Source organism: Capricornis sumatraensis, chromosome 12, assembly GCF_032405125.1.
Source record: "Capricornis sumatraensis isolate serow.1 chromosome 12, serow.2, whole genome shotgun sequence".
Classification (NCBI taxonomy): Eukaryota; Metazoa; Chordata; class Mammalia; order Artiodactyla; family Bovidae; genus Capricornis; species Capricornis sumatraensis.
Genome location: NC_091080.1, coordinates 30,597,094 through 30,619,151, shown reverse-complemented (window position 1 = coordinate 30,619,151; position 22,058 = coordinate 30,597,094). Strand labels below are relative to the sequence as shown.

Genomic DNA, 22,058 nt, shown 5'->3' with positions numbered 1-22,058 from the left:
TTAAACCCACGTCTCTTGCATCTCCTGCATTGGTGGGCGGATTCTTTACCGCTGCACCACCTGGGAAGCCTCAACACATAGTGGGACACAGTAAATACTTGTTGAATGAATAAGTAAATCCACTCAGATCAATGAAGAAGGAGGTGCAGGGAATGGAATTCTTCTCACTTTTCAGGAATCTCAGTGGAGGGTGGGTTGATGGGATTTATGAAAGGGCTTCCCAGGTGACTCAGATGGTAAAGAATCTGCCTGCAATGCAGGAGACTCTTTAGTCCCTGCATCAGGAAGATCCCCTGGGGAAGGGAATGGCAACCCACTCCAGTATTCTTGCCTGGAGAATCCCATGGACAGAGGAGCCTGGCGGGCTACAGTCCATGGGGTCTCAAAGAGTCAGAGAGGGCTCAGCAACTCACACTTTTCAAAGTGCTAGAAGGCCTTTTAACCACGAGGGGGCGCTGTTAGAGACTCGGCGGTGACTTTGGAAGGGCAGAATGTGGATAAGGGTGCAGGGGGCTAGACAAGGGCTCTCTACCACACAGGCTAGAACCACGGGTAGAGCCTGCACTCTCCCAGGAGGATGTCAGTCTCACCAGTGACTCTCCATTTGCCAAACAGATCTGGTCTCAAGAGACCAAGGGAGGCCAGCTTCCAGGCTTCCTGCCCAGGGCCAAATTGCCCTCTTCCCACAGTGTGACTGGAGATGTCCAGGGAGGCGTGAGGTTGTGTCCACTCCTCCAGCCTTTGTAAACTCCATCCTTCAGTCAAAGAAGGCTGCCAACTTGGACCAAAGTCATCACCCTGCAGAGAAAATCCCTCATGAAAACCCTTCTGAGAAAGTGATTGTATTTTTATATTGGAGTATAGCTGATTGACAGTGTTCTATTCATTTCAGATGTACAGCAGTGATTCAGTTATGCACATACATGTTATCTGTTCTTTTTCAAATTCTTTTTCCATTTAGGTTATTACAGAATATTAACCAGAGCTCACCCGTGCTAGGTCCTTGTTATTCCTTTTTTTTTGTTCCCTTAAAATATTCATTTATTTTTGGCTGTTCTAGGTCTTCGTTGCTGCAGGAGGGTTTTCTCTAGTTGCAGCGAGCAGGGGCTATTGTCTGGTTGTGCTACATGGGCTTCCCATTACAGTGGCTTCTCTTGTTGCAGACCATAGACTCCAGGACTCACAGACTTAAGCTCTAGAGCACAGGCTTCATAATTGTGGCACACGGGTTTAGTTGCTCTGAGGCATCTTCTGGGACCAGAGATCGAACCGGTGTCCCTTGCATTGCAAGGTGGATTCTTAACCACTGGACCACCAGGAAGCCCGGTTATTCATTTTACATACATCAGTGTATACATGTCAGTCCCCAAATCCCAATCTATCCCTCCTCCCCATCCCTTCTGCCCTGGTAACCGTAAGTTCATTCTCAGTCTGTGAGGAGAAAGTGATAGTGTACCTCTTTGCTAAGAAAAACTTGGTTTCTGTGGAGACATAGTCTTGAGACAACTTAAATTACAATGACATAAGGCAGTGTCACTAGAGTTTCTCATTATATTAATAAACATGAACCACTAAGCTGCTCACATTTCCCTTTTTGCTTTGGCTTCTAGGAAATTCATCTGCAGCAGTTTTCTTTACCGTTGGCATATTTCTACTCTTTCTTTCCCTTAGCCCCGATTTCCTAATTCTCTTTGCATCGTCTTATGTCACTGCAATTTCAGTGACTTCACTACCTTGTGGAAATAAAATGATTAAATGCAGAAAAATAAATGGAAGTGAAGCGCCTCCGGTGTTCATCGGGGCGGAGTCTTCTGCAAAGGGAAGGGCAGTCACTGGCCCTCCTGGGCATGGCGGCCACTAGGTGGCACCAAAGCTTTCCTGCAGCCATCCTTAGCCAGGCGATCTGGCCTAAAAGTGTTTCTGTATAACGGGGTACTTCTTGGATAGAGCTAACCACGTTTCGAGTTGCTCCTCTCCACAATGCTCTGGGTATGGTTCGAGGGCCTGGGCAAAGAAATTTAACCTGGGGGAGCCTGGTTGGCTTCTTTCAGGTGCTCAACTTACAAAATCAGTGTTTTAAATAAGGGGAGGTGAGTCTGAACCAGATCAGGTCAACTGGGGGCTGTGTGCCCCCCATGGAGCAGCTCCATTAGTGACCATCTAGGAGAGCAGGAGGTGGGACCCTCCTCACAAATGGAAAGTTTAGGGGGTGTGTTATGGGGGCACGGGGAAGGGGCTTTTCAGCTTCCCCGGTGCCTGGTGACTTCCGTCTGAAATGAACATACTGCTAATGTTGGGCACATAACTGGACAATAGTTATCACACCTGTGAAATAGAAACTGACTTCTAAAAAGACCCGAGGGTGCCAACATTAATTACCATTAATGTTTGTTTCCATTATTCACTCAGAGAAGTTATTCAAAGCTATTTTGTAAAAAAGCCTTCCGTGGAAGTTGGAAGAATGTAATTCTATTAAAAAAAAAAACACCTTTAAATTCAGGTTCTTGACTCTTCTTGAATCCATGTGTTATAACTGTGACAAAAGATGTTTCCTTTGAGAAGCCATTTTTATTCATGTCAATTTCTTGTTTCTTCCAGCGTCTAATAGTATCTGATCAGTTGTGTTTCCAGAGAACTAGAGAGGAGTGGAATACTGCAGATCATTGAGGGGAGTATTTATGTCCAGACCAGGAATGTGGAGCAATGTGACCCTGGGCAGGGTGGGCGTCGGGAGGGTGGGGGGCGCGGGGAGGCGGCCATCCAGCCATTCCCACTGTTCTGAAATTTGGACTTGGGATCACTGGCCAGAAGTGGCTCTGATTAGTGTTCTGAGGCCTTGCGAGGGAGAAGCTCTCAACAGTTTTTATTTGCTCTTAAAAAAAATCTCTTCTAGAAATTCTATGAGTCTACTCAGGTGCCTCTTACCTGGTGGATTGGAGAATTCATTCATCTACAGAAGGCCCAGTAGGGGAACAGGAAGTACTTGGATTTCTCCTGTTTGACGAGGGGCTAAAGAGACCAGCCATGGGCTCCAGGGTCTTCTGGATACAAGTAAACACTTGGCCTCACCCGGAAGGGGCTGGACGGTGCAGCTCAGCAGGCTTCCACGTGACTGTCCCCCTGTCCTTGGGTCTCAGGGATCAAGCAGCCCCCAGTGCTATCACCACTGTGTTCACCACACATCAACCCCTCCACCATCACAAAAGTCTCTTCAGGGGCTCACCACCCTGCTGCACGGGAGACCCAACTGGGGTGACCCAGGATGGTTTCTGTAGGGCTTGGTCCATTAGGGACCCCCGAGAAACATTTGCTCTTTAAAGCAGATACCAAGTAGTGATACTAGGTGGATCTTCCTGGTGGCTCAGATGGTAAAGAATCCGCCTGCAATGCAGGAGACCTGGGTTCAATCCCTGGGTTGGGAAGACTCTTACCTGGAGAATTCCATGGACAGAGGAGCCTGGTCCATGGGGTTGCAGAGAGTCGGACAGGACTGAGTGACTAACACTACTACACCACAGGTGAGAGACCATGGTGGGACCGTGAGCAGTAATTTGGGGAGTCTTATTTGGAAAAGGGGCAAGTGAGGGATGGCCTGTGAGCTAGACCAGGGCACTTATTAACACAACCCCTGGGGCAATGTTGGGGAGAGAAATGCAAGGTCAAGGACACATTTTAACCGTTAAATAACAAGAAACAACAGCTAAAATACAGATCCTCCATCAAGAATTTTCTTTTCCAGGAGAAAAATAATTTATGAGATGACTGCAGCTTTTAAAAACTGAACAAATTTATTGAGCACCTACTGTATGCCAGCCAGCATCTATCACAATAATAATCTGAAAGGGTCAGGATCCACCAGGGAGTAACAGGAGCCCTCCCGGATGAGGACAGCGCTAGAGGCAGGTCAGCAAAGGGAGCTGAGCCCCAGCAGTGCCTCCGGGGCTCCTCCTCCCCAGAGAGACAGCTGTCTGCAGGGAGGGGAGTGTCTGAGCGTGGTCTGTGCTGGGCTTCTCTCCCCTTCTCATGTTATGGGGGCATCTTGCCTTTCCTGTTACGGAAGAGGTTTGCTGACATCCTTTGCTGTCACTCAGTTTGGTAGACTGCACCGTGCTGGGGTTGGGGGGGTCAGTGGGAAAAGGGGTGAAGGCAGATCGCATCCAAGTTGGTTCCGAAGCATCCGCAGCGGGCGTGTATGAGTGCTCAGAGCTAAGGGTGCTGCTTGAAGGGTGAAGACTGGAGGAGCCGTTGCCTGGCTCAGTCCACTCATGGATGCCCCGGTGACTCTACTGTCCTGAGCTTGCCTCCTGGTCCTTGGAGGCTACGTCAACACCTGAATGGTTAGCATGTTGCTTTGCATCCTCAGCTACAGGCTGTGAGTCCCGTTTCTGAGCAGCAGGTAGACAGCCAGTGACTTTCTAGGCATCATCTCTGCAGAAAGAAGCCCCGCACTGCTCTGAGCCCTGTGGTTCTGTAGTCATTAGCGTGGTCCCAGGAGCGTGTTTTCTTGGTCTTGGGCATCACAGCTGCAGAGGGATGCAGACCTCCGTTCTTCATCATTGACCGTGGCCGAGATCTCGTCTTAAGTCAACCTCAGTCGAACACAAGGGCTGGCCAGCTATGACTCTCGGGCCAAATCTGACCCTCCACCTGTTCTTGTAAAATAAATTTTCTTGGAACTCAGCCACTTCCCTTTATTTACATATCCTTGGCTGCTTTCACTCTATCATGACAGAGTTCAGGAGTTTCAACAGAGACCGTATGACTGGCAAAGCCTGACATATTTATTATTTAGCCCTTTATAAAAAGTTTGCTCACTCCTGGTGTTGAATTATAAAAGACCATAATTTTATGAACTTAAATCAGAGTACAGTATTGTAATCTGTAGTCCTGGAAGGGCTTCCCTGGTGGCTCAGTGGTAAAGAATCCACCTGCCAATGCAGGAGACAGAGAAGACACAGGTTCGATCCCTGGGCTGGGAAGATCCCCTGGAGGGGGGCATGGCAACCTGCTCCAGTATTCTTGCTTGCAGAATCCCATGGACAGAGGAACCTGGCGGGCTATAGTCCATAGGGTCACAAAGAGTCAGACACAACTTAGTGACTAAACAACAGTGCTGGAGAATCCGGGCTGTTTGGGGTAGGAGAGAAGGTTCTCACTACAGGGACGGCAAAGATTTTGGCTCAAGTGTGATGACTAGTGAGGGCTGCTGGGCGGATTGTGTTGAGGAGGATTCTGAAGCCCCGTCTGGGCTGGTGTGGGCACTTCCAGGAAGGTGTAACCTGGGCCATGAGTCATCCAGGCGAGGAGCACCAGGGAGGGACGGGAGCACGGCAAGTCCACACTCTTCTCCAAAGGTGCATGGCAACCAGGGACAGCTTGGTGTGGCTCCTGATGCCAGCACTTGGCACTGCCGAGGTGGGGACTGTAAACATTCCCTTGCTGGAGTGGGAGAGATGCGAGATTTGAATACCATTCGCGCTGCGACAGAAGCAGGCAACCACAGACAAGACCAAGGTCAGGTCAGAGCTCCAGCTCGTGCGGCAGTGTTGGTTCAGGACAGCATCTTGTGTAAAGCTTCCCACATGGAGAACAGGGGAGGGCATTTATTACTCAGTGCAATGAAAATGCCAGTTAAAATAGTTACAAATTGTTTCAAAAGGAAAAAATGACAATGCATGTTTACTGGAGAAAGCAGTATAAAAAGTGGCCCATTTACATATATCTGTCTAGATAGCCCTTGGATTGTAGATTTAAAAATGGAAGCATCTTACGAATACCTTCCCACTAAGTCTAATATCCTACTATCCTGTAACCCCAATGAATGATTTTTCCTCAGTAGTCCAAATAAATCCAGGTAGTGGTCTTCCGTAGACTCCGACTTGTTATAGTGACTGTGTTTGAAAAGTGCATTCAAATCTAGTTCTTGGAGCTCAAATCGTATTTTAAATGCACGAAGAGTCTGTTATTCGGGCTCAATCTGTATAAAGCTTATTAGCCACTTTTGCATAAATGCTGATTTTTGGATGGTGCATGGCATCACTGTAGTGATAGGAGTGCTGAAGTGAGGCATTACTGCAGTCTGATATATATCTGCTATTTTACTAAGGTGACTCTCTTCACTGTAACAGTTCCTGGAAATCCTCAGGGCCACTGCTCCCTGGTAGCGTAAACAGAAACGGAGAATCCACTGAGGTGGACATCACGAGCACTGACCTCTCCTCCAAGCCGCTTGCTATCTTTCTCACACTCAGCATTTTGGCTTTGGTTGTTTTTCCTTCATGTCATGAAAAATTGTGCAATCAGCTCCAGCTGACTAGGTTTTCTTTTCAAATAATTATAGGAAGCATTTAAATTATATAAGTGCATTAAACCGTATCCCAAATGGAATTGAGTTTTTTAAAAATATATTTTATGACCTAAAAGCTCATTGAGAATTTATTTGCATAAAAATCCCAGTATCTTTATCGACTTTTAAAATGCCATTGAGCCCCTAGAAATACACCACCTCACAAGTGAGAAAGGGTGCGGGGCAAGGGTGTTAAATGACCCATGAGACAGATCATCAGACTTCCAATGGACCTTGGGAAGCGGGGCTGAGAACACGGATGGCACGCAGACCCCAGAAGGGCCAGCTGGGAGCTGAGCCTGTGGCTCGGAAAGGCATGAGTAGAGCGTGCTCAGATGTAGAATTCCTCCGTGTCATTGTCCCCGCATCCGGCCGGCACTGAGGGTGCCGGGACATCTCTGCCAGTCTGCCGGGCCTGGGGGGCATCGGAAGGGAGTTCCGGGGGTGACTCTGTGAGCGAGGAGGTGTCCGAAGCTGGGGGAGTGGTGACGGCTGTGGCCGAGGAGCCTGAAGTCCCTTTGAAGAGAGGGAGGGTGGCCCAAGAGGCCCCCGTGGTCTCGCTGCCCCCAGTGGGCAGGGGTCCTTCTCTGAAGCCCCTGCGCTCTGACCAGAGGCTGCTGCTTCGTTCCGGGGGGCGCGGCGCTTCCTCGGGGCTGCAGAACCTGCTGGGAGCCGAGTAGGCAGAGACCACAGACAGGTCGGAGGAGGAGAGCCGCAGCCCAGTGTCCACGTCCGTCTCCTGGGCCCCCTCCAGGTCGTCGATGGAGAGGAGGTGGCCCTGCCCCCGCTCTGGTGCCCTCTGCCTCCGGACGCCTATGCTTGCAGACGGCTGCGCTTCCGCCGCGGAGGCCGGGAAGGGGTCTCCGGTGGGCAGACAAAACAAGGACTTGCTTCGCTGGAAAGACCAGGGGAGGCTGGGAGGGCTGGTGGCTCGTCTGGTAAATTCCTGCGGGTGCCTGGTAGATGGACCTGCCTGGCCGAGCCCCGGGTGTGACGCGTCCAGTGGCGGCTGAGGGCGGCGGCCTGGGGTCCGGCTCTGCGCGGTGGCGCGCGGAGAAGACGTGGAGGCCGGTTTCTGCTCTGAGGCCTGGTGAGCCCTGCCGGGTTTAGGGCGCTTCTTGTGCCCCTTCTGTGCCTGCAGGGGCAAGAGGGGACATCGTTATCATTGCCGGGCTGGGGGCAACAGGGTCTCATTGCTAAACAGAACATGAAACACACTTTCTGATGATTGGAAACTTCCAGAACTGTCTTGGCAATAAAGCACCACCAGAAATGTCACTGGGGCTTCCCAGCTGCCCTGGTGGTAAAGAACACGTCTGCCGATGCAGGAGACAAGAGACAGGAGTTTGATCCCTGCGTGGGGAAGATCCCCTGGAGGAGGAAATGGCAACCCACTCTAGTATTCTTGCCTGGAGAATCCCATGGACAGAGGAGCCCGGTGGGGACCCAGTCGGTGGGGTCACAAAGAGTCGGACACACACACATACATACATAAATTTCATTCTCCAAATTCTAAAGTGAAGACAGAGATTGCAGAGCTTGGGGGAAGGCAGATCGGACTTCTCAGTCTGAGCAGACGTCCCCGAACCCAGGAGGAGAGGCAGGCCCTTGTCACGACAAGAAATAGGACCTCTTCCAGAGCACACACAAGGATGCTCCGTGGATTAGCCACAGGCCTGAGGCCTGGCTGAGCGGGACAGAGGACACAGGGATTACCATTTAGTGTACAAAGGATGTTCGAAGGGTCTGCTTCCCTCTGGCCGAAGCCCCAGCGTTTGGACGTGCTCCCCTCCGACGACAGGGTGGAAATGTCAGGATGGGGCTTGAGCCTAGTGCGCATGTGGCCATGGGGACACATCCCAGGGGCGGCCCTTGGTTCAGGGCGGTAAACTTCTGGTGAGTGAGGGGCTATCAGGAAATCAGCATGTATTGACTTGCTTTAGGAACCACTGACTCCTCTGTGTCCCCTTTCAGAAACTGTAAGGGGAAGGGGGCAGCTAACTACTGACCAGTCCCGTGGATGCCCCACAGGGGCAAGGGCAAGTCCCCAGGGCTCAGACAGTTTCTTCCTTCAGCAGCTCAGCCCTGACCTCCTGTTCTCTCCCCCACCTTCCCTGCAGCTCTGCGGGAGCTTCTGTTGCACAGAATTAATTGGGAACCTTTCTTCCAATGAATGTTCCCACCTGGGGGTGCTGTGCTCAAGTTTTCCCCTGGTTGGCTCCCCAGGCCTCCAGGCCAAACTTCCTATGCAAAACTTGAGTTAAATAATGGATGTGGGGACAGTGACTCTGGCTCTGTTTAGTACAGGATCTTTTCATTTATTGTTCAGTCGCTCTTCCGTGTCTGACTTTGGGACCCCATGGACTGCAGCATGTCAGGCTCCCCTGTCCTTCACCATCTCCCGGAGCTTGCTCAAACTCATGTCCGTTGAGTCAGTGATGCCATCCAACCATCTCATCCTCTGTCACCCCCCTCTCCTTCTGCCCTCAATAACTTTCATTTATAAATTTCCAAATAAGGAAAGAATTTTTTTTTTTTTTTAAACACCCGAGTGCAGTTTACTCCAAGGGATATTTCCCAGCTCTCTGCAAGACTACGAGACCCTGGCCCTACCTTGGACAGCACACATCCCCGTCTCCCTGTTACACAGGAACCTGGTCTTCCCACAACTACTTGGGAAGTTTAGTTCAACATCCTGTACACTTACTTGTGCCTGTTACAGGTAAAGGAGGGGAAACTACAATGTGAAGGACTGTTTTCAACCACAAGAAGTACATTTCATTGAAAGGACAGGAGACAAAAAGAACTCAGACAGGAGCCTGTGATGACAGGCACAGTGCCGGGGTGGAGAGGGGAGAGGCCATGCCTGTCCGTGGAGCAGAGGAGTGTCCGTGGGGGCGGGCGTGGAGATGGGCAGCTGTGCTGCTAGTGGGAGGCACAGGTAGAGAGGAGGCTGGGTGGGAGAGGGAGGCCAAGACAGAGGCTGACACTTGGCAGGTAAGCGAGGGAGTGTGAGGGGCTGGAAGCCAGTAGTTTGAATGATTAGAGACTAGGTGCGAGGAAGGCAGTGCTGTGGGTCAGCTTGGAGCTGGAGTCTAGTAGTGGTCAAGGAGGCCCTGACCACCTGGGTAAGAAACCCACAATCTTATCCTTTTGCTGGGGTCATGTTCACTCTTGATTATGTCCACCTCCCAACCATAGGATCATTCCTTTCATTCCTAAGATCTTTGCTTAACTTCAGATATTTCTTAATCCTATAAACAGACTTATTGACTCATTTTTGTTTTCAGTCAATATTAAATGAGGGTCTTTCCTGCAGAGCTTTTCATCTGGACTGCTTAAGCTTTGAACTGGGTTATTAAAAGTGTGCTGACATATGGGTCTCTTTTAGCGGCAGCCTCTTGCCATGTAAATATTATCATTTTCTATGATGTGGAAAAGGTCTGGAGGACTAGGCAGAGATAATTTTGAATAAGACAAGATACTGAATGCCCACAAGTAACAACACAACATTCAAATGTATTGAAGTAAGCCACGATGATAAGTTCAGTTCAGCCGCTCAGTTGTGTCCGACTCTTTGCGACACCATGGACTGCAGCATGCCAGGCCTCCCTGTCCATCACCAACTCCTGGAGTTTACTCAAACTTATGTCCTTTGAGTCGGTGATGCCATCCAACCATCTCATCCTCTATTGTCCCCTTCTCCTCCTGCCTTCAATCCTTCCCAGCATCAGGGTCTTTTCAAGTGAGTCAGTTCTTCACATCAGGTGGCCAACGTATTGGAGTTTCAGCTTCAGCATCAGTCCTTCCAGTGAAAATTCAGGACTGATTTCCTTTAGGATGGACTGGTTGGATCTCCTTGCAGTCCAAGAGACTCTCAAGAGTCTTCCCTAACACCACAGTTCAAAAGCATCAATTCTTTGGCACTCAGCTTTCTTTACAGTCCAACTCTCACATCCATACATGACTACTGGAAAAACCATAGCTTTGACTAGATGGATCTTTGTTGGTAAAGTGATGGCTCTGCTTCTTAATATGCTGTCTAGGTTGGTCATAACTTTTCTTCCAGGGAGCAAGCGTCTTTTAATTTCATGGCTGCAGTCACCATCTGCAGTGATTTTGGAGCCCAAGAAAATAAAGTCTTTCACTGTTTCCATTGTTTCCCCATCTATTTGCCATGAAGTGATGGGACTGGATGCCATGATTAGTTTTCTGAACATAGAGTTTTAAGCCAACATTTTCACTCTCCTCTTTCACTTTCATCAAGAGGCTCTTTAGTTCTTCTTTGCTTTTAGCCATAAGGGTGGTGTCATCTGCATATCTGAGGTTATTGACATTTCTCCCAGCAATCTTGATTCTAGACTGTGCTTCATCCAGCCCAGCATTTCTCATGATGATAGAGTGGCAATATGTGAGCTCTATTGGAATGAAAAGGAGGAGGGGGGTTGATTTTACAGAGGGGTGAGGCAGCATGGGGAGAGGGTAGGAAAAGCTTGCCTTAAGAAGTCATGTTTGGACAAAACCTTGGAAAGTGGAGGAGGGATCTGCCACCTGGAAGGCGGCGGGCAAGGCATGGAAGAGCACATAGGCACAGAAGCAGCCTGCATGGAGGCTGGCTCATTGAAGCAGAGGTGAGCCCTGAGAACTGAGAGGAGCCTCGCCAGGGGATGCATATATATATCCTTTTTCAGGTTCTTTTCCATTTTTGTTATTGTAAGACAATTGAATATAATTCACCATGCTATACAGTAAACCTTTGTTATTTTATGGGGCTTCCCTGATGGCTCAGATGGCAAAGAACCTGCCTGCCATGCAGGAGACCCAGGTTTGATCCCTGGATCGGGAGGATTCCCCTGGAGAAGGAAATGGCAACCCACTCCAGTATTCTTGCCTGGAGAATTCTGTGGACAGAGGATCTGGTGGGCTACAGTCCATGGGTCACAAAGAGTTGGACATGACTGAGTGACTGACACTTTTTTGTTATTTTATAGATGGTAGGGTGCATCTGCTAATCCCAGACTCCTAATTTGTCCCTCCCTTGTGCCTTCCCCTTTGATAACAGTAAATTTGTTTTCTATGTCAAGGGGTCTGTTTCTGTTTTATAAATAAGTTCATTTGTATCATATTTGAGATTCCACATATAAGTGATATCATACAACAGACTTACTTCATTTAGTATAGTAATCTCTAGGTCGATACGTGTTGCTGCAAATGGCGTTATTCCATTCGTGTGACTGAGTGATACTCCATGGTATATATGTACCAAATCTTCTTTATCCATTCATCTGCTGATGGACATTTACATTGCTTCCATGACTTGGCTATTGTAAACAGTGCAGAGTGCACACTGGGATGAATGTATCTTTTTGAATTAGTCTTCATCTTTTCCTGATATAAGATTGCCCAGGAGTAAGATCGTGGGGTCATAGGTAAGGTGATTTTTTTTTTTTTTTAGGAACCTCCATAATGTTTTCCATAGTGGCTGTACCAACGTACACTCCCATCAACATTGTAGGAGCATTCCTTTTCCTCCATGCCCTCTTGAGCATTTATTATTTGATGATGGCTGTTCTGACTGGTGTGAGGTGATACCTCATTGTCGTTTTGACTTGCATTTCTCTAATAACTAGCAACGTGGAGCATCTTTTCATGAGCTTTTTGGCCATCTGTATGTTGTCTTTGGAGAAATGTCTATGTACATCTTTTGCCCATTTCTGATTGGTTTTGTAAATGTATTTATTTATTTTTGGCTGTGCTGGGTCTTGCTGTGTGGGCTTTTTTTCTCTAGTTGCAGAGACTGGGCGCTACTCTCTAATTGCAGGGCCCAGGTTTTTTTCACTGGGGTGGCTTCTCCTGTGGATCACAGGCTCTCAGGCACACAAGCTTCTGTAGTTGGGGCTCCTGGGCTCTAGGACACAGGCTCAGTAATTGTGGCACATGGGTTTAGTGGCGCCGTGGCATGTGGGATCTTCCCGGATCAGAGACTGAACTCGTGTCTCCTGCATTGGCAGGCAGATTCTTTACCATGGAGCCACCAGAGAAGGCTTTGATTGTTTTTTATTTTTCTATATTGAACTGTATGAGCTGTCTGTATATTTTGGAAATTAAGCACTTATTGGTCACATTGTTTGCAAATATTTTCTCCCACTCTATAGGCTGTGTTTTCGTTTTGTTTGCAGTTTTCCTTTGCTGTGCAAAAACTTGTAAGTTTGATTAGGTCCTGTTTATTTTTATTTCTTCTGCCTTGGGAGACTGACCTAAGAAAATACTACTTTGATTTATGTCAGAGAATGTTTTGCCTATGTTCTCTTCTAGGAGTTTTATGGTGTCATGTCTTATATTTATCAATAAGTCTTTAAGCCATTTTAGGGTTTCCCTGATAGCTCAGTTGGTAGAGAATCCGCCTGCAATGCAGGAGACCCCAGTTTAATTCCTGGGTCACGAAGATCCACTGGAGAAGGGGTAGGCCACCCACTCCAGTATTCTTAGGCTTCCCTCGTGGCTCACCTGGGAAAGAATCTGCCTGCAGTGCAGGAGACCTGGGTTTGATCCCTGGGTTGGGAAGATCCCCTGGAGAAAGGAGAGGCTACCCCCACCAGTATTCTGGCCCGGAGAATTCCATGGACTGTAGAGTCCATGGGGTTGCAAAGAGTCAGACATGGCTGACTGACTTTCACTTTAAGCCATTTTGAGGTTTTTTTTTTGTATGGGGTGAATGAGTCTCCAAACTTCACTGGTTTACAAGCACCTGTCTACCTTTCCCAGTACCACTTTCCTCCATTGTATATTTTTGGCTCCTGTGTTGAAGATTAATTGACTCTAGGTGTGTGGGTTTAATCTGGGCTTTCTATTCTATTCCATTGATCTATACGTCTGTTTTTGTGCCAGTCCTGCGGTGTTTTGATTATTGTAGCTTTGTAGTATTGTCTGAAATCTGGGAGGATTACTGATCCTTTTCATCCTCAGTCTCTAATTCTGTGCGTGTGTTGGGGTGTATGTGTGTGTTTGAACCCATGACCTGCTGGTTCTCTTCCCGCCCATCAGGCTCTGTACAGCATATTGAAATTCTCAAGCTGTTCTGCTGAGGGTGGCCTAGGGAGCTGAAAGTCAAGTGCAGCAGTGTAGAGATTTCTGATGGTCTAAATTACAGATTATTAAAGGATACAATGCAAAAAGCTTTTAGTCCAGGTTGTAAGGTATGGTTCTCTAAAGATGACACTCCCCTACACCATTCTATGTGCGTTTTTTTTGGTGGGGGGGCATGCTGGGTCTTCATTGCTGCGTGGGCTTTTCTCTAGTTGTGGTGAGCGGGGGGCTGTGCGTCTAGTTGGGGTGAGAGGGCTTCTCGTGGTGGCTTCTCTCATGGAGCACGGTCTGTAGGGCGCACAGGGGCTCAGCAGTGTGGCCCGTAGCTCTAGAGCACAGGCGCAATAGTTGTGGCACGTGGGCTTAGCTGCTCCACGGCATGTGGGGTCTTCCCAGATCAGGGATCAAACACATGGCCCCTGCACTGGCAGGTGGATTCTTTATCACTGAGCCACTGGGGACGCCCTCTATGAGCATTTTATGTGATGGGGACCTTGCCGAATTTGGTGAGGAAGGTGCTGAGCCGAGCTGGTTCCTCCTGGGGATGTGATCCACTCCCCAGGGCTGGCTGCTCTGTGCTCAGTATCCCCGGGACCCCTAACTCAGCCAATCTGACTCTCTGCTGTGCTGTGCTGCTCTGGTTAGTGATCCATCTTCTCTGCAAAGCTCTGTGCCTCATGCGGGACAGCTTGCTCAGCACACGCCCTACCCAAGTATCCGACAGGAGCTTAAGCATGAGTGAGGTAACAGGAGCTGAAGTACGTAACAGGAGCTTAAGCATGAGTGAAGAGTCGCAGCTTGGGTAGTGGGTAAGGAATGGCCCCAGAAGGCCCACAAGTGCCTGAGAGGTGTCACAGCTGGGTAGCTGTTGAAGAGAGAAACTGATTTTCTCAATCATTTGAGTTTGGCTAAATCGGAGTGAAAGTAAGTTATGAGATTCTTTAGACAAGAAAGTCCTCAAATAATGGAGGCTGCTTTCAATGGAGAGACAGTGTTTATTAATTAAGATGCTGAGGGGTTTTCCTGGCTGTCCAGTGGTTAAAACTCCATGTTTCCAATGCAGGAGACAATGGGTTCGATCCCTGGTTGGAGAACTAAGGTTCCCACATGCTGCATGGTGAGGCCAAAATTTTTTTAAAAAAATGAAAGTAAAAGTAAGGTTTTTTATTTATTAAAAAAAAAAAAAGACATCTATCTTATTTTCCCCAAGGGCTGATTCCTCTAATAAGTATGTACTACCCAGTAACTTGCATCTTCAGGGTCTTATTCAAGGGGCATGCTCTGGGTGAGGCTGTCTGCAATCTAAATTTGCCTGAAAAAGGAAGCCTCTGCGAATATTGCTCCATGAGAAGCAAAAGGCCAAGATTCCTGTGTGGGGAACTGCCTGGGGACATCTGAACTCTCCACTATTACAGACAGAGTGGGATTAAGTTTGACTTTAAATCAGGAACAGCTGGCAGAGGATGAAAGCTCGGTGGGTTTTGCAGAGGTTGTCGTCACTGTGCTTATTTAATGGAGACCTGTCTGTGCTCTTATTTTCCCTGTATCATGAAGGTTGGAGTCCAGATCAACCCTGACTTCTGCTTTAAGGAGAGGTGGCATCCAGTATTTTCCACTGGAGGGGTGCCTGCTGGGTGGGTGGGATTCCAGTTGGCATAGCGCTGGCTGGTGGGCTGCAGGACCCTGGGGTGGGGAGCTGTGGGGCTTCCCTCCCCCTGGGTGGGTCCACGAGATATGGTGGTTTCCTCCAGCTCCACCTGGGGGCAGAGAAGGCAGCTTCTAAAAGCAGGGTCTTGTCTGTCTAATGACAACTCACTTGTGCAAAGGATGCCCTTCATTCTGTGTCCTTCCCCCGGTGAGGACTCTCTTTCCGGTCACTCTTGTCTGCCGGTCTGACTTGACCAGAAGCACTAGAAGCTGAGAATGAAGCATCACAGATGCTTCACGAAGCTCTTCCCCAGTGGACTTTTCTTTCTTTTTAACTTATTTTTTTATTGAAGGATAATTGCTTTACAGAATTTTGTTTTCTGTCAAACCTCAACATGAATCAGGGGTATACATATATCCCCTCCCTTTTGAACCTCCCTCCCATCTCTCACCCGATCACACCCCTCTAGATTGATACAGAGCCCCTGTTTGAGTTTCCTGAGCCATCTATTTTACATATGGTAATATAAGTTTTATTATTTTTTTTTGGAGGCTAATTACTTTACAGCATTGTATTGGTTTTGCCATACATTGACATGAATCCACCATGGGTGTACACGTGTCCCCCATCCTGAACCCCCTTCCACCTCCCTCCCCATCCCATCCCTCAGTATCATCCCAGTACACCAGCCCCAAGCACACTGCATCATGCATCAAACCTGGACTGGTGATCCATTTCACATATGATAATATACATGTTTCAATGCCATTCTCCCAAACTATCCCACCCTCGCCCTCTCCCGCAGAGTCCAAAAGACTGTTCTATACATCTGTGTCTCTTTTGCTGTCTTGCATACAGGGTTATCGTTACCATCTTTCTAAATTCCATATATATGCATTAGTATACTGTATTGGTGTTTTTCTTTCTGGCTTACTTCACTCTGTATAATCGGCTCCAGTTTCATCCACCTCATTAGAACTGATTCAAATGTACTCTTTTTAATGGCTGAGTAATACTCCATTGTGTATATGTACCACAGCTTTCTTATCTATTCATCTGCTGATGGACATCTAGGTTGCTTCCATGTCCTGGCTATTATAAACAGTGCTGTGATGAACACTGGGGTATATGTGTTTCTTTCAATTCTGGTTTCCTTGGTGTGTATGCCCAGCAGTGGGATTGCTGGGTCATATGGCAGTTCTATTTGCAGTTTTTAAAGGAATCTCCACACTGTTCTCCATAGTCGCTGAACTAGTTTGCATTCCCACCAACAGTGTAAGAGGGTTCCCTTTTCTCCACACCCTCTCCAGCATTTATTGCTTGTAGACTTTTGGATCGCAGCCATTCTGACTGGTGTGAAATGGTACCTCATTGTGGTTTTGATTTGCATTTCTCTGATAATGAGTGATGTTGAGCATCTTTTCATGTGTTTGTTAGCCATCTGTATATCTTCTTTGGAGAAATGTCTGTTTAGTTCTTTGGCCCATTTTTTGATTGGGTCGTTTATTTTTCTGGAATTGAGCTGCAGGAGTTGCTTGTACATTTCTGAGATTAATTCTTTGTCAGTTGCTTCATTTGCTATTATTTTCTCCCATTCTGAAGGCTGTCTTTTCACCTTGCTTATAGTTTCCTTTGTGGTGCAAAAGCTTTTAATTAGGTCCCACGTAAATTTCCATGTTACTCTTTTCATACATCTCACCCTCTCCTCCCCTCTCCCCATGTCCATAAGTCTATTCTCTGTTTCTCTCAGTGGACTTTTTCAAGGTGAAACGAAACCCTGTGCCTTCTGTCCAGGGAAGCCTCCCCAGTCCCCTGCACTCCCCAGCCCCCTGCTTTCAGCTCTGAGGGTTGCCCTCTGGAGCTTCTCCAAGTGACTGCAGCATGGTACCTGCAGAACAGCTTCCTCTGCTTCTCTATGAGGCAGTGCAGGCTTGCTGACTCACCGGGACCCAGTATTTCCCTCTCTGCTATTTATGGAACTTTCTCTAAGGTACTCAGCATTACATCAATGACTGCCTAAGGCAACCAGCCAGGGAGATCTCTTGTGTCCCTGAAATCACCAAAAAGCTGAGATGCAGTAAGTGACCCATGAACTTTGCATGGAACCTGGGCAGTTTGCAATGCAAGAAGTGTAAAGAGGTCTTCTTCAAGGGATCTTGTGTCAACAGACCCATGGACAGAATCCCTAGGAAGGGCGATTCTGCCCCTGACCCAGTAAGCCTGGGTGGTGTCTCATGGATCCATCACAGTCAGGAAATTCTCTCTCATCCTCAAACCTCCTTGTTCTGAGAAAGGTCATTTCCTCTTGTTCTGTCCTTGCCAGGAACACAACCAGTGTGGCACTGTCTGTTATGTAATGAGCCAAAGACCTTTTAACCTAGGGACTCATAAAAGTTAGGGGCAGTCTCAAAAACACTGGGCAGTGGGTTCACATGAGAAATCGGATTTTGGTTCTAAATAAAAACACCATATTTTGCCTCTCCTTTTACTGTCCTCTGGGTATTTTTCATATATCCACCAAGAGTACTATTCCTGGAAAAGGCTATGTTGTCTTTAAAAATTATTTTAAATTTGATTAAAATTTTTATTGAAATATAATTGATATATAACATTATATTAATCTCAGGTATACAACATATTGTTTCATTATTTGTGTATGTTGTGAAATGATCACCGTAAGTCTAGTTAATGCACTACCACACACATTTATGTTTTTTTCCTCATAATGATAATTTTAAATCTACTTTCCTAGCAACTTTCAATATACAATACAGTATTGTTAACTAGTTACCAAGCTGTACATGACATCACCAGATTTATTAATTCTATAATTGGAAGTCTGTACCTTTTGATCACGTACCTGTAACAACCACCAATCTGTATTTGTGAGTTAGGTTTTTTTTTTTTTTTAATTCCACATATAAGTGAGATCATGTGGTATTTTGTCTTTCTCTGATTTATTTTGCTTAATGCCCTCAAGGTACATCCATATTGTCACAAATAAACAGGATTTTATTCATTTTTTTATGATTGAATAATACTCTGTATGTGTGAAGCCAAATTCAGACTTAAATTGAAGAAAGTAGGGAAAACCACTAGACCATTCAGGTATGACCTAAATCAAATCCCTGATGATGTGAAGTGATCTGATAGAGTGTCTGATACACTATGGATGGAGGTTCATGACATTGTACAGGTATGACCTAAATCAAATCCCTAATGATTTGAAGTGAGAAATAGATTTAAGGGACTAGATCTGATAGAGTGTCTGATGCATTATGGGTGGAGGTTCATGACATTGTACAGGAGACAGGGATCAAGACCATCCCCAAGAAAAAGATGTGCAAAAAAGTAAAATGGCTCTCTGAGGAGGCCTTACAAATAGCTGTGAAAAGAAGAGAAGTGAAAAGCAAAGGAGAAAAGGAAAGATATACCCATTTGAATGCAGAGTTCCAAAGAATAGCAAGGAGAGATGAGAAAGCTTTCCTCAGTGATCAGTGCAAAGAAATAGAGGAAAACAACAGAATGGGAAAGACTAGAGATCTCTTCAAGAAAATTAGAGATACCAAGGGAACATTTCATGCAAAGATAGACTCAATAAAGGGCAGAAATGGTAAGGACCGAACAGAAGCAGAAGATATTAAGAAGAGGTGGCAAGAATACACTGAAGAACTGTACAAAAAAGATCTTCATGACCCAGATAATCACGATGGTGTGATCACTCACCTAGAGCCAGACATCCTGGAATGTGAAGTCAAGTGGGCCTTAGGAAGCATCACTATGTACAAAGCTAGTGGAGGTGATAGAATTCCAGTTGAGCTGTTTCAGATCCTTAAAGATGATGCTGTGAAAGTGCTGCACTCAATATGCCAGCAAATTTGGAACACTCAGCAGTGGCCACAGGACTGGAAAAGGTCAGTTTTCATTCTAAACCCTAAGAAAGGCAATGCCAAAGAATGCTCAAACTACCACACAGTTGCACTCATCTCACACACTAGTAAAGTAATGCTCAAAATTCTCCAAGCCAGGCTTCAGCAATACGTGAACCGTGAACTTCCAGATGTTCAAGCTGGATTTAGAAAAGGCAGAGGAACCAGAGATCAAATTGCTAACATCCACTGGATCATCAAAAAAAGCAAGAGAGTTCCAGAAAAACATCTACTTCTGCTTTATTGACTATGCCAAAGCCTTTGACTGTGTGGATCACAATAAACTGGAAAATTCTGAAAGATGGGAATACCAGACCACCTGCCTCTTGAGAAATCTGTATGCAGGTCAGGAAGCAACAATTAGAACTGGACATGGAACAACAGACTGGTTCTAAATAGGAAAAGGAGTACGCGAAGGCTGTATATTGTCACCCTGCTCATTTAACTTACATGCAGAGTACATTATGAGAAACGCTGGACTGGAAGAAGCACAAGCTGGAATCAAGATTGCCAGGAGAAATATCAATAACCTCAGATATGCAGATGATACCACCCTTATGGCAGAAAGTGAAGAAGAACTAAAGAGCCTCTTGATGAAAGTGAAAGAGGATAGTGAAAAAGTTGGCTTAAAGCTAAACATTTAGAAAACAAAGATCATGGCATCTGGTCCCATCACTTCATGGCAAACTGATGGAGAAATAGTGTCAGACTTTATTTTTGGGGGCTCCAGAATCACTGCAGATGGTGATTGCAGCCATGAAATTAAAAGACGCTTACTCCTTGGAAGAAAAGTTATGACCAACCTAGACAGCATATTAAAAACCAGAGACATCACTTTGTCAACAAACGTCCATCTAGTCAAGGCTATGGTTTTTTCAGTGGTCATGTATGGATGTGAGAGTTGGACTACAAAGAAAGCTGAGTGCTGAAGAATTGATGCTTTTGAACTGTGGTGTTGGAGAAGACTCTTGAGAGTCCCTTGGACTGCAAGGAGATCCAACCAGTTCATGCTAAAGGAGATCAGTCCTGGGTGTTCATTGGAAGGACTGATGTTGAAGCTGAAACTCCAATCCTTTGACCACCTGATGCAAAGAACTGACTCACTTGAAAAGACCCTATTGCTGGGAAAGATTAAAGGTGGGAGGAGAAGGGGATGACAGAGGATGAGATGGGTGGATGACATCACTGACTCAATGGACATGAGTTTGAGTAAACTCTGGGAGTTGGGGATGGACAGGGAGGCCTGGTGTGCTGCAGTCCATAGGGTCACACAGAGTTGTAGAAGACTGAGCGATTGAACTGAACTGATAGATACACACACCACATTTTCTCCATTCATCCACTGATGGACAGGTAGGTTGCTTCCATGGGTAGACTATTGTAAATAATGCTTTTTTCAACCTGTGTGTGCATGTGCTCAGCCGTATCTGACTCTTTGAGACCCCATGGACTGTAGCCCCCTGGGTTCTTCTGTCCATGGAATTTTCCAGGTAAGAATCCTGGAGTGGGTTGCCATTTCCTATTTCAGAGTATCTTCTTGACCCAGAGTATCTTCTTGACCCAGGGATCACCACCTGCATTGGTAGGTGAAGTCTTAACCATTAGAAGGGCAGTGCATGTGTGCTCAGGAAAGTCCCCAAATATTTTTTCACATTAGTGTTTTCCTTCCATTCAGATAAACACACAGAATTAAAACTGCTGGATCATATGGGAGTTCTATTTGTATTTTCTGAGGATCCTCCATACCATTTTCCATAGTGGCCACACCAATTTACATTCCCACCAACCGTGCATGGGTTTCCCTGGTGGCTCAGATGGTAAAGAATCCACCTACAATGCGGGAGACCTGGATTCAGTTCCTGGGTGGGGAAGATCCCCTGGAGGAGGGTATGGCAACCCACTCCATTATTCTTGCCTGGAGAATCCCATAGACAGAGGAGCCTGGCGGGCTGCAGTCCATGGGGTCGCAAAGAGTCGGACGCGACTGAGCGACCGCACAGCACACGCAGAGTGCACGAGAGTTCCCTCCTCTCCACATTCCTGACAACACTTAGTATTTCCTGTGTTTGCCAACAGCCATTCTAATAGTTAGGAGGCGGTCTCACTTTCTGGTTTAGACTTGCATTTCCCTGATTATTGGTGATGTTGAATTTCCTTTCATACTTGTTTGGCCATCTGTATGTATTCCATGGAAAAACATCTTTCGGACTTTCAGCCCAATGTTTAATTGAACTGTTTGCTTTTTTTACTATTGAGTTGTATGAATTCTTTATAGTTTTTTAAGATATTAACCCCTTATGAGATATATGATTTGCAAATGTTTTCTTCCATTTGGAAAGTGACCTTTTCATTTTGTTGATGGTTCCTTTCCTGTACAGAAGATTTTTAGCTTGATGTAGCCCCATTTGTTTATTTTTTGCTTTTGTTGCCTTTCATTTTGGTGTCAAATGCAAATTATCACCAAGATCAATCTGAAGGAGCTTACTGCCTACGTTTACTTCTAGGAGTTTTATGGTTTCAGGTCTTAGGTTCAATTCTTTTTATCTATTTTGAGTTCATTTTTGTGTATGGTGGAAGACAGTGGTTCAGTTAAATTATTTTGCAAGTGGCTGTCCAATTTTTCCCAGAATCTTTTATTGAAGAGACTGTCCTTTCCCCATTGTATATTATTGGGTCCTTTGTCATGAATTAATTGACCATATGTGCATGGGTTTATTTCTGGGATTGCTATGCTACTCCATTGATCAATATGTCTGTTTTTATGCCAATATCATACTGTTTTGATTTGCGTAGTTTTGTAGTGATAGTTTGAAATCAGGAGGCATGATGTCTCCAGCTTTGTTCTTATTTATCAAGATTGCTTTGGCTATTCGAGGTCTTTCATGGTGCCATACAAATTTTAGGATTGTTTATTCTATTTCTGTGAAAAACACCATTGAGATTTTGATAGGATTACATTGATTCTGAGGATTACTTTGGGTAGTATGGACTTTTTTTTTTTTAATATTGATTCTTCCAGTTTAGTTCAGTTCAATCACTCAGTCGTGTC

The 22,058-nt window shown here is 46.2% G+C and overlaps 1 protein-coding gene across 1 annotated transcript in view; it reads right to left on the bottom strand.

Moving 5' to 3' along the window:
• Nucleotides 1-6,677: 6,677 nt before the first annotated feature.
• Nucleotides 6,678-22,058, bottom strand: part of FAM124A (family with sequence similarity 124 member A) — a 118,237-nt gene continuing 102,856 nt past the window's right edge. Inside the window, exon 4 of the mRNA XM_068984751.1 lies at nucleotides 6,678-7,481. Coding sequence (XP_068840852.1) covers nucleotides 6,678-7,481 — 804 coding nt within the window. The remainder of the gene's footprint in view (nucleotides 7,482-22,058) is intronic.